This window comes from Amblyraja radiata, chromosome 32 (assembly GCF_010909765.2).
Source record: "Amblyraja radiata isolate CabotCenter1 chromosome 32, sAmbRad1.1.pri, whole genome shotgun sequence".
NCBI lineage: Eukaryota > Metazoa > Chordata > Chondrichthyes > Rajiformes > Rajidae > Amblyraja > Amblyraja radiata.
Window position 1 is genome coordinate 14,489,556 of NC_045987.1, and position 12,809 is coordinate 14,502,364.

Below are 12,809 nucleotides of genomic sequence, written 5' to 3' on the forward strand. Positions count from 1 at the left end.
AAAAATATTTTTAATCTACGATATTCTATTCTATATTCTCTAGCAAGATTTTGGATTTAACAGCTAAGCCGCTTAATGTTTTATACTTCAAAGAAATGTTGCTCCAGATCCCGAAATTTCTATTATCAATAAAAAGCCTCTCCATCCTATAATTAAACTCAAATTTACTGACCCTCTCAGAGCCTTCTCTACAAGTTGGGGGGTTTTCTGCCACCACACTAGCACCTAGTTACAAGCTGAGCATGTCTTCATTCAAACATTGCCCCGACTCCGCACGACATCTGTTGCATCTTGTTAACCTTATAAATAGTTTATGGTCTTCCCAATGGAGGTGCAGTTTGACCCGAACGCCCTAACATTGCAGTCGTTATTTTCTGATGGGAGCCTTGCAACAAAATACAAGAGGTAGCTAGCGCCTTTAGGGAGGTTAACACACGGGCAAGTGAATTACAGCAAAGGTCAACTCCGTCTGAAGTAGGGGTTCGACCCGAAACGTTGCCTATTTCCTTCGCTCCATAGATGCTGCCTCACCCGCTGAGTTTCTCCAGCATTTTTGTCTACCCATACTTGCAGAAAGTGTGTTCCCTTGAGAAACTTCCTGCAACAATTCTGTTCACTTGGACTTCAAGTGACACATGGCTTTGTCTCGTGTCTCGTGTAGTTTACATTTGTGATCCTCATTAATAAGCTTCATTTGCCGCTTCTCAGCCATTTTCATATGTGTTCCAAATCCTTATTTTATTACTTCTCTGTTTTAATATTGTCCACAAATGCAACGATTTTGGCAAACTGATGAAAGAGATTGCATGTGGTTTGGAAATTAATCCCTGGGAATCTGCTTGAATACAAGTCCTGGCTGCAAACTCTATCAAGATAATGTGAATTTGGGAGACTTCAGTCCCGAATCACTCCCGCCAAAAAATCAATGTATTTTAACTCGATTCCTTTCTAGGAATTACAAAAAAAAACTCCTGAATCTTGCAATTCTGAAATCAAAACAAAAATTCTTGGAGGTTAGCAGCAAGCCAAATATTGCAAATGCTAGAAATCTGAAACTATTCAGAAATAAAGTTTATCGATAGAAACATGGAATGTGCTGTAATTCCCTGTCTCATGCGTGCAAATCATGAGAGGCCTGCATTGTGAGGGTCGTGTGGCGCCACACGCCAATGAAAGGCGCTTGTTCTGTAGCTGGTACCTGTCAAGCTTTGCGAAGAGATTGCACCTTCAAGGGATATGGTCAGATCCTGTGAGTACCGGTACTCGCTCCTCTTAATTACCGGGGAGACAGATTGTGGAAGATTCCTGATTCAAAAGATGAGAGAGGGGACATGCTTGGTTTTTGGTTGGTCGTTGTCCGACAGTAGTATATATTATATTTTCATCTTACACTACATCGAAGTTATGAAAGCGTCTCTTTTTACCTCGACTGTTTCCCTAGCAGGAGCGAACACAAACCATATTCCATTTATATATTGGAAATGTTCATCAAGACGGGCAGCGTCTGTGGAGAGATAAATGTTTTAGAGTTGATGACTTTCATCGGAAACTGGCAAAGTTGGAAAACAAGCATGAGCGAGGGTTGAATCCAAGAGTGACGGGGTAAAAATAGCGTTGGTGTCCGCTGAGAGATCACTGAGTGAAGTTTGAAATATATTTGAATTACCTTTAGAAAGGAGATGAGAAGGAATGTATTTGGTGGTAGGGTGGTGAATCGGTGGAATTCATTGCCACAGGCGGCTATGGAGGACGTCAATTGATATTTTTAAGGCGGAGATTGACAGATTCTTGATTAGTGTCGGGGTAATGGGGCGAAAGCATGAGCATGTAGTTGAGAGGGAAAGATAGATCAGTCATGATTGAATAGCGGAGTAGACCTGATGGGCCGAATGGCCTAATTCTGCTCCTAGAATTTATGAATGTATGAGATTAATCGGGACACAGGAAGTTAAAGATGCTGTAATCTCGAGAGCGCTGAGTCCTGATAAGGGTAATGCGCCCAGCTGGGAGATCAGATGTTGTTCCTTGAGGTTATTTTAAGATTCGTTGGACCAGTGTACAATGAGAGGCACGGAAAGGGTAGACAATCGGAACCTTTGTCCCAGCGTGGAAATGACAAAGACTGGGGGGCATATCCTCAAAGTACGAGGTGTGAAGTATAAAGGGGCAGGTGTTTTTACACGTGGATCTCGCTACCAGGGATGGCGGTGGACTCAGATACAATAGTGACGTTGAAGAGGCTTGTTTAATGGGTACCTGGATATGCAGAGAATGGAGGGATATGGGTCATTGCAGACAAAGCTGATTAATTTATCTTGGCGTCATGTTCGGTTCAGACATTGTAGACCGAAGGGCCTGTTTCTGTGCTATACCGTCTAGGTTCAATGTTCTAGTGTAAGAGGCCAAAGCCGGAGTGGATCCAGGGTGGCGAACTGGTGACTGGAAGATCAGGTTCACAGCGGTGGACTGAATGTTATGTAAAGCAGTGGCCCAATCTGCATTTGGTTTATCCAAAGATCAGAACCAAATCCAACGCAACTGTGTAGGGCACACGCGAATCGCATTTGATGAAGCACAATCCAATGTCTCCTCTACGAGGTAAGCAAAGGTACATTGAGTGAAATCATGGAGGTAAACTTTCATTCAGTCTGGAAAATTGCTTCGCATTTGAATTCTTCCTCCCTCTTCCACTATGACCTTCCTGCCTGAAGGAGGGTCTCGACCCGGAACGTCGAGACCCAACCCGATGCTGCCTGTCCCGCTGAGTTACGCCAGCTTTTTGTGTCTTTCTCCGGTTTAAACCAGCATTTGCAGATCCTTCATACATATTCCCGTCTTTGACCTTGTACACTGCTGTTTGAAGGCCAAGGTAAGATCACGGGTTAACACCCGATGTGACAACTGGGCACCTCAGCAATCAACACTGAAAGCAACTACTTCACGGAACCAGCTTTTCCAGTTGGTAGTGGAATCGGGCAGTTCTGATGAACGGTCATTAACTGGTAATTAGCTCAGATTTTCTCTCCTGGTCTGCACCGATCAGGTGTGGGTATTTGCAGCGTTCTCTTTGATCTCATATTTCTCGCACTGCTGTGTTCAATCGCTCAGTGACACCGCGGTAGAATTGCTGCCTTCCAGCGCCAGAGACCTGGGTTCGATCCTGACTACGGGTGTTGATTGTACGGATTTGTACGTTCACCCTGAGGCCGCGTGAGTTTTCTCCGGGAGCTACGGTTTCCTCCCACACTCCAAAGACGTACAGGTTTGTAGTTTAATTGGCCTCGGTAAAAATTGGAGATTATAAATGGTCCCAAGTGTGTAGGATAGGGCTAGTGTACGGGGTGATCGCTGGTCGGCGCGGACTCGGTGGACTCACTGTATATCTAAAGTCTAAAGTTGAAAAGTTCTAGTCTTTTTCTTTCCCCCCTTTTTTTGCCTCTCCCTCTCCTTATACCTCAACCACAGAGATGATTCTCAAACTTACAAGCCTTCACCAACCTACCTCCACTGACGACCACATCGCAACCCCCGCCCTATCAGGAACGCTCTTCTTCCCAGACCTCGCCCTCCTCTGATGAGAGCTTCAGGAACCAGAAGGTGGATTCTTTCTATTTTCACAGATGCTGCCTGGCCTGCTGAGTATTTGCAACATTATCTATTTTTTTATTTCAGATTTCCAGCATCTGCTAGTCTTTATTTTCGCTCTCTCAGTTGTACATTGTTCTCCAGCAGCACACCACTGGAACTGGGTCAAAGCGCCGCCGAGCACAGCCGGATTAAGTCAAAGGACAGACAGAGCAGATGCAGTGTTAACTGAAAATAATCTATTTTCTGTTCCATTGTCTGTTGCTTAATGATTTTAAAAAAAACAACCAATGTGGGTGAGGGCGTGGAGAGACTGCTGGTGCGATTCGCAGTCGGAGCTCTGCAGAACCTCTCCCATCTGGCAGGGGGATTTGAGCGCATTAAGCGCGGTGTAACCGGCTTTTTTTGCGAGGCTCAGTCCTGCACAGATTCCAGGTTAAAGTTCATCACACACCGCAGCCCTTTCTTTCCATACAGGGACCGGGGAGAGTGCCGTGCGTGTACTTTCTTTCACTGTGAAGTTCACCTGCCTGATGCCAAGATGCTGGCGACATTTCAACAGATTTAATAGCCTTGAGATGTCAGTACGCTTGTCTTTAAGCCCGTTTCCTCTCGAGCCAGCTCGTTCTAATTTTACATTGCGATTCTCTTCTAAAGAAAATTGAGACGTGAATTTACTTATATGACTTTGAATCACCCTTCCCCAGAAAGCCGATCGGGAGTTTGGATAACTGGCCCAAAGTGGCCCAAATTGTTCTCGACTCCCCCCCACCCCCCTCCATCCCACCTCACCGCCGTGAGAAAATACTGGCCAGTCAATTCGGAGCCATTCCTCTCGCTTCCCATCCTTATGATGGGTTCTTTACGGACTCCGGATCCCCCACTCCACCCCATCAAACGCCCGTCTCCGACATCTGCCTCTTTAAGAGCACTTGGGCTCAGCGCTGTCCCTTTAAGCTGATTGGGAAGAGCCGAGCCCGGGGCTGCGCTGGAGGAAGTTGCGCAGACTTGATGCTGCTCTGACATAAAAGCACAGATAGTGATTGAAAGTGATGTTAGAGGGATTTAGTCTCCACATTAAGTTGGACCACGGCATGTGCGGCCATCTGCCCTTGAAGCCAGGAGGAGAGGCCGGGACGCGACCAACCTTTGATGTGGAGGCAGCTCCCGCCTCCAGCGCGCGTTATGTTTAAAGCACCGGGTCGCTCATTTCCTCCAGGTCGGTCTCACCTTCCGTTATTCTCCGTGCCACCCTTCCTCTCCACCAATGACCCCTGATTCCCGCAGTAAAACTCGCGGCCGCCCTCCACAACCGCGGTGCCAAACTGGAGCAGAGGGGCGTGTGCGCCACGCCGCGCTGTGGGAAACCCCTCCTGTCAGTGGGAGTGAAGGAACGCGCAAAGCAGGCGCCTTTCCAGCTAGTGTAAGTTATGCGCCCGTGTCAGCTCACGCCTATGTTTCTCTCTCACTTAGTTGCCGAGAATGTTCACGCGAATCAGGAGAGGATTGGAGAGGCGTAGAACTCAGGCCGTCCAGATGGGCTCGCAGTAATCCCCGGCTGGATTTGGAGGACTTTACAGCGGCGGGTTAACACTTGGACAGCGGCCAGACCGACCCGCTCCCTCTGCACGGACATCTGAAGGGGTTGGATCTATGAGGTTCAGCTGGCGGGGGGTTTGAGTTCTCTCGGGAACTATGGAGCGCCCGGGATGTGGCGGAGCGGGTCTGCTGTGTGCTTGCTACCCGTGCTGAACTGAGCCCGTGCCCGGCACGCCTCGCCACCCGACCCGAGCCCGCGTGTGCGCTCCGCCCGGGGACCATGCGCTCCGGCCCCATGCCCATGCTACAGCTGGCCGCCCTCATCTACTCTCTGCTGCCGGCCAGGACACAGTACGACAGCTGCAAGTCGCTGGTCAACACCGATGACGGCCCTTCCTGGGAGTTTTACGCCTGTCAACCCAGACCCGTGTCCATGAAGCCCTACCTGAAAGTGAAGGTGGAGCCGGCTGTGGTGACTTGTGGGGACCCGCCCGAGCGCTTCTGTGCCCTGGTAAGTGGGGAAGGGGGGCGGGCGGGGAGTGTAACGGGGATACGCGGGCAAGAGACACTGTTTCCATCTGCACCTCATGTCTAATGGTTGCTATTTCATGCACTGGTCTGATTCCGAGTAAACTTTCAGACACGTCCAAGAACATACAGGTTTGTAGGTTAATTGGCTTGGTATAACTGTAAATTATCCCTTGTGTGTGTGTAGGATAGTGTTCGTGGGGTGGGGGGGGGGGGGGGGGGGGGGTCGCTGGTCGGTGCGGACTCGCTGGGCCGAAGGGCCTGTTTCCGCGCTGTATCTCCAAACTAAACTAAACGTCGCTGCTTCGTGCTGCGACTGCTCCTTTACGCGAGTTGTGAACAGTAGCGGGCTCCGAAATGGTGCGCAGCTCCGTAAAGCCGGGGGTAACGGCGTGGGAAAACCGATGCTTAGACTTTCACAAAGTGGGGAGGGGTAAGAGGGCGAAGAGCCGACGGCAAACGGCAACTTTCTCTCCGGGACACGCAACTATGAGATTGATCCAATCCCATCATAAGCCTTGCTGCCACCTATCTATCACCCCTTCTACTTGGACCTCGAGAGAAGATGATCTGTCTGGATTCTCTCCGTGGTCCAGCAGCATAAAGAGTTGACGGGATACACTTAAAACAAAGCTTAGAAACTTCAAGTAGTTGCGTGTCGGGCCGCGCTTTGGTTGTGACTGTCCGAGCTGTGCAGCGGGCGGTGCGAGGATCAATGCATCATCCGCTATTTGCTTGCTACATCGCTGGGCCCTGGAATCGGCTCCAGAATGTGCAGGGACAAGCTGGATAGACCATCATGTGGTAGTACAGGCAGGGAACACTGCAGGCAATTGTGTAGGAAGGGACTGCAGATGCTAGTTTACACCGAAGATAGACACGAAACTGCTGGAGTAACTCAGCGGGACTCTGGTAGTTCACTAACAGCGGCTCGCTGGCAATTCGCTGGTAATTCACTAAGTGTGGCTCGCTAAACTCGGATTCAGTGCGCGGTCCAGGAGCACTTTACGGCATCAATAATTCAGCCGAGAGCGAATGCCGTCGGTTTAGCTTAATAAACAGCTGGCTAATAGACACACGGTTATTTGGAATGGACGCTAAGAGTCTGATGCATGATTAAAAAGATAGAATCCATACTCTACACATTGCACCCGGATTAGCCAACGAACGGATTATCAAAATCCCCCAATGTTACTTGGAACTGTTAAAACCCGGCATTACATGCGACCCCGTTCTCTGTTGCGGACTGCGGAGAGTGGGGTGGAGGGTTTGGAGGGGGGGGGGGGGGGTGCAAATTGGAGACGAGTTCAAACCGAGCAATAGCTCCGGGTAAAGGTAATGGGGACACAAGGGACTGCGGTTGCTAGATCCCGGGGAGGAAAAACATCAAACTATTGGAGGAACCCAGCGGGTGTCGGGTGGCATCTGTGGGGGCAATGGGATGGTCGACGTATCGGGTCGGGATTCGCATATCATTGTTGCAGTAAACTTTTATCGATCAATGTAATCTTTCGTTTTCAAAAAAGCAAAGAGCAGGAAGTACATTGTAAATATTGGCGACATTCACCAACGAAAGGCGCTCTCTCGCCCACAGTGGAACTTTTTGCCTCTCGGCATACCTGTGATTTTTTTTTTGGAGTAAATAATCCACTATAACGTGTTTCAAATTGGATGTGGAACAGGATGTGTGTCTCTTAAGTCCCCACTGCCGCGAACAATCGATTGGAAAGGAATCGAAGAATCGAGGAGATATCCCTGGGACTGTTTTCAGCGGGGATTATATAGATCGAATTAGTTGTAAGATTAGTTTAAAAACCACGTGTGTATCAACGGAGACTCTATGGTTATTATTGTCTTTAGTGCAAACAACCGCTTCTAACGGTTCTTATTTCATCTCCCTTCTTCCCTCTGCCAGGGTCATTCTTAAAAGCTTTGTGGAGTCTCCACTGACCCCCCCCCCCCCCTCCCCTCCCTCCTCCGGTGCGGCGTCAACAAGTTTTCAGATGTGTTCAGTTTAGTAATGACTATCGAATGCCAGCAAACAGTGGGCAACTGAGTCCGGGTTTAAGTAAAAATGAAAGTTTGTTGATAGCGGAAAACCAAAACCATCACACAATCGCGGTGAAGTCCACATTTACCGGGCCAGCGATGTTCTCGTTGGTCTGACGCGGGCAGAAAACTGAATTCTGCCATTTGGATCCAGAAATCCGGATGAATCTTCTACCTTCCACTTATTTGACCACAATGTCTCAGAAACGCGAGAATGTAAATTTGCTAGAAATGAAAATGTCACCTCTCCAGAGCCTGAGCTGACTGTTGTTGTGTGTGTGTGAAGCTTAAACCACGGTGGAGATGTGAGGGAGCTAGCTAACTCCTGATCCACAATCCCATGGGGATCATCATTAATTCATGGTGTGCCGCTTTGTCAGATAACCAACATCATCTGGTGTTGTTGCTGATGAAACAAACACAGGTATAGGCGGCACCAGCGCCTTCGCTCACGGCCACCTCTCTCTCCACCGCGATCCCTCGCCTCACACACCACTGACATAACACAAAGCGGCCAATGCCATCACAGAGCATATAGCCCCAACAGTAACTCTTGTTTTTCGAGGAAGTAACCTCACGGCTGTTCCGTGAAACTGCTGCAGATTAAAAACACTGTATACTGAAGAAGGATGTGGAGAAGGGTCTCGACCCGAAACGTACACCTGTTCCTTTTCTCCAGAGATGCTGTCTGACCGGCTGAGTTACTCCCGCTTTTTGTGTCTATCTTCGGTTTCAACCAGCACCTGCAGTTCCTAACTACACTATATATGTTTCAATGTTCGATGCATTAAACTATCACCGCTGATGCCGAGGGTGCAGTGTAACACCATTTCTGAATGAACGTATTCAGTCTCTGTGCGCTTGGTGTGCCCGCTCCACGCGGCCCCGACAGGATTCAGCGAAGGTACACAAAATTGCTGGGGAAACTCAGCGGGTGCAGCAGCATCTATGGAGCGAAGGAAATAGGCGACGTTTCGGGCCGAAACCCTTCTTCAGCGACTCACTCTGCCGTCATGTCCACGCATCCCTCCTCTTCCCCACTGACCCAGTTCTCCGGCTAAGTAGTTTGGAGCTGAAGGGCCCTGTCACGTAAGATCGTTTTTCATTGTCAGTATCTCAAATCCTCCAACATCCTGTAGAGACAGGTGGAATTCAACGTGAAGCTCCCTGAAGTTACAATTACAACGTTTATAGGATTTATTTGGACAGGTACAGAAGTAGGAAAGGCAGTGAGGGACACGGACCTGATGTAGTCAGAGGGGCGCAGCGTGGACAAGTAGGGCCGTACCCGCGCGTTTCTGTGCTGCCCGCTTCTATGATTCCATCCTTTTGTGAATATTCAGTGTCCTACAATCCCCACAAAGACACCCTACTGTGTTTTGAAATGAACCGTGCTCGTAACACTAACAGTCGCTATATACATTTAAGATCTTCACTCACAGGCTAGCAATAAAACCGGCCGCAGTAAATCAGTCGTGCGCCTTGAATCCTCTGTTAGTGAAGCAAATGTTTGCTTTCGTGTGTCACCAAATTAAGCTGTCCAGAAATCTTCCAAAGTGCCTCGGATTTGGCGCGGGGACTGCAGCTGTGTAGGCGAGGACATTCCAGGACAAGAAGATAGACACAGATTGCTGGAGTAATTCAGCGGGTCAGGCAGCATCTCTGGAGAAAAAATAAATAGCTGACGTTTCGGGTCGAGACTCTTTGAGACTGAGTTACTGCAGTTCTGAGTTACTCCAGCATGTTGTGTCTATCTTCGGTTTAAACTAGCATCTGCAGTTACTTCCTACAACAATGCTTTAGAAATGTCCCACACTGAGCAGCTTTAGGATTCACCTCAGCTCTCAGCCCGGGAGTGGAGCCGGGCGCTCATCAGCTACCGAGCCAGAGAATGGTCCAACTCTGCAACACTAAACGCAGCAAGGTTAATCGCATTTTGGTCGAACAGGAGGACCCGGGTCGATTCTCCCGATAGGTCAGAAGATATTCGCAACCTTCTGTCTCTTTGGGCGAAGCCACCGGTTGGGTCAAGCAACATCCCTGCACACACAATGCTGGAGTAACAACGGGACGACAGGCAGCATCTCTGGAGAGATAGAATCGGTGATGTTTCGGATGGAGACCCTTCTTCTGACAGACCATTCTTCTCGACCCGAAACGTCACACGTTCCTTCTATACCAGACATGCTGCCTGTCCCGCTGAGATACTCCAGCATTTTGTGTCTATCTTCGGGCTAAACCAGCATCTGCTGCTCCTTCCTACACATCCCTGCACCCACCATCCCGAGTAAACATTGGATGAGTTTCTGAATCCCGTTAGTTACCAGATGACGTGAGAGCGAGAAAGAAGCAATTGAAGACAAACTGGTGTAAATCTCCAAAGGCCGTCCGGTCGGATTGGCTGAACGGAGAAGGGTCAGTGACTAAGTGAGACTTTGAAACGATGACTGGGGCAAGATCTGCTCAGATCCGCCTCTCCAGAACATTGTAACCTATCCGCCCTGTTACTGCCCTGCGCTTGTGTACAGGGATATTTACCACATAACGTGCAAACCCCTCAACTATCTAAATGTATGGCGACCACACATTGCATTGGTACACGTGACAAATAAATGTATCTTGATCTTGAGTCCAACACCTCGAGGAACAAGAGATTACAACACAAAAAAGCTGGAGAAACGGAGCGGGTGCAGCAGCATCTATGGAGCGAAGGGAAAAGGCAACGAAGGAGCGAAGGAAGCTCCACAGATGCTGCTGCACCCGCTAAGTCTGTCCAGCTTTTTTGTGCACCTTCGATTTTCCAGCATCTGCAGTTCCTTCTGAAACACAAGAGATTACAACACCACGATTTCGCGAGACTGCTCAAAATCCTGAAAGTTTGTTTCAAAAAACAAATTATTTCAAATGAGTTTTGTAACATTGCAAATCTAATTTTCAACAATGGCCATAGGAGAACGAGAGGGTTTGCATTTCTATAGCATCTATCCCGCAAAAGGAGCTAATGAAGAGAATTTTCCCTGTAGTCATCGTTAACATGTTAAAATCCCGCGGTCAAATCTACGTCCGGCAGAATAACGTGACAATGAACTGATTTCATTCTGGTGTTTTTTTTTACGGTAAATTTTGGCCGAGGCACAGAATGCACACTCTTTTGAAAGAAGTGATAATATTTTCTATGAGAAAAGCTTCGCGTCCGAGCCCCGCGACAGTGCAGCGCTCTCTCAGGGTTGAGAGAATTCACCACTCGTTCTACTACCACCGTGGCTCCCCTCGGGATTGCAGGAACCACCTCACGGGGAAGGGGGGGGGGGGGGGGGGAGCCCACACCGATCCAGGTCCAATGGGAAGACAGGGCCCTGGAGCAGATCAGCATTAATATTCACTTTTACTTCAACTCACCGGCCGAATGGAACTGATGGAATGAGTGATGTTGGCCCGATGCCGTTTCACTGACATTAGGAGGTGTGTGTGGAGTCTGGTAAAGGGGCAATATGGCGGCGAAGAACCAATCTGAAAAACAAATCGCCGAAATATTTCTTACCCGTGTTCCTTCTAATACTGAAAAGAGAATTCCTTTACTTTAAAAAAACTGCTGGAAGATGAAAAACATCAAGCAGGAGATGCTCAGGTGTATATCCAGCGTCTAACTCCGGTGGATTTACACCAGGGTGGGCGCCAGGCCCTTCTGTTCAATATCCCCTGCGATAATTATAGATTTGTTTGGACTGGCAATGACGCCATTCTTTGTAGAGTACACACTAGGTTGGCAAGTATTTATGGCGGTCTAATCCCCGTTTACTCATAAGAGCAGCCTCTAATGGACAGGGCAGGGTTGCAGGGATATGGACCAAGCGCAGGTAGGTGGGGCGAGTGTATCTGGGACATGTCGGCCGGTGAGGGCGAGTTGGGCCGAAGGGCCTGTTTCCACACTCTGTATCACTCGATGACTCCAATGAGGACAACCACGGGTTTAGGCGGACGCGCATGGTCTCCCATCGTTCGAGTAGCAAGGAGGTTAAATCAGAGAGATGGGTCGGGCAGAGGGACTGGCATGGTGGGAGATTTGCTGCTAACGATGCCATGGTTTTCTTGGCAAAAATGTATCAACTACAGCCAGTAGTTGGCCGGATTTAACCCGATGAATTTAACCCTGACACAGACCGGACAGAGCTGGCACACTACGGGTGAGAAGTGGGGTTCCATAACCTCGTTCCCCTCAGCCACCCCACACCCCTATCACACTTGTTCCGGTCCGCAGAGTAACTCTGCGCAGTTCTATATCTCAGATGTTCCCCCTGACACTGGGCGAGAGGGACAAGTGATCTCTGACACACTTGACCCCATCTCAAAGTCCCAGAACGTTTTGCAGATCGCCCTTATAAACACGACGTTCTCTCCTTCCATAAATGAGAAAAAAATACTTATGAGAATCTGTCGCAGAATCACATTATCCACAGCGAGGAACACTTTTACAATTCCCAGTTGCAGGCGACCTTGCTTTCAGACGACCTTTCCAAAGAAAAAATCAATAGAACTTGAGAGCGGTTGAGCAGCGCCTGAATTAGTAACGTTCTCCTTGGAAAGAGGTCTTTCTGGGATATTAATATTTAATCAAAGCGCAGAGTTTATTTACTTGAAGGAGGCACAGAGCGAGGACGGATAGAGATAAACAGGTTCAGTCAGGGCTGGAGACACAAGGACTGCAAATGCTGGATTTATGAACGAAACACGGTGCTGGCATCCAACAGGTCCAGGTTTCTACTGGGACACAACCCCAGTGTGTACTGTACCCAATCTACAACAATACCAGCTCACCGGTGTTTTGTTCCACATTTCGCATTTATCTTTTACATCAGAGGTAGATGAGATTAGTTTATCTAGGCATCATGGTCGACACAGAGAGACACTATGGGCTGAAGAGCCTGTTCCTGTGCTACACTGCTCTATATGTTCTAATGATACCCGGGTAGCGCACGGTAAATACACACTCGTTTAAATACTTGTTTTAAGTATTTATTATTTTCTAGGCGTTCAGCAGTTCGATTAATTGAAGTCTAAGAGGATAAATAGTTTCATCAATATTATGGGTGTCTGTATCAACCGGGCAA

At 48.5% G+C, this 12,809-nt stretch overlaps 1 protein-coding gene across 1 annotated transcript in view; it reads left to right on the forward strand.

Moving 5' to 3' along the window:
• Nucleotides 1-4,615: 4,615 nt before the first annotated feature.
• Nucleotides 4,616-12,809, forward strand: part of ntng2 (netrin G2) — an 89,908-nt gene continuing 81,714 nt past the window's right edge. Inside the window, exons 1-2 of the mRNA XM_033048633.1 lie at nt 4,616-4,804; nt 5,059-5,635. Coding sequence (XP_032904524.1) covers nt 5,405-5,635 — 231 coding nt within the window. The 5' untranslated portion in view covers nt 4,616-4,804; nt 5,059-5,404. The remainder of the gene's footprint in view (nt 4,805-5,058; nt 5,636-12,809) is intronic.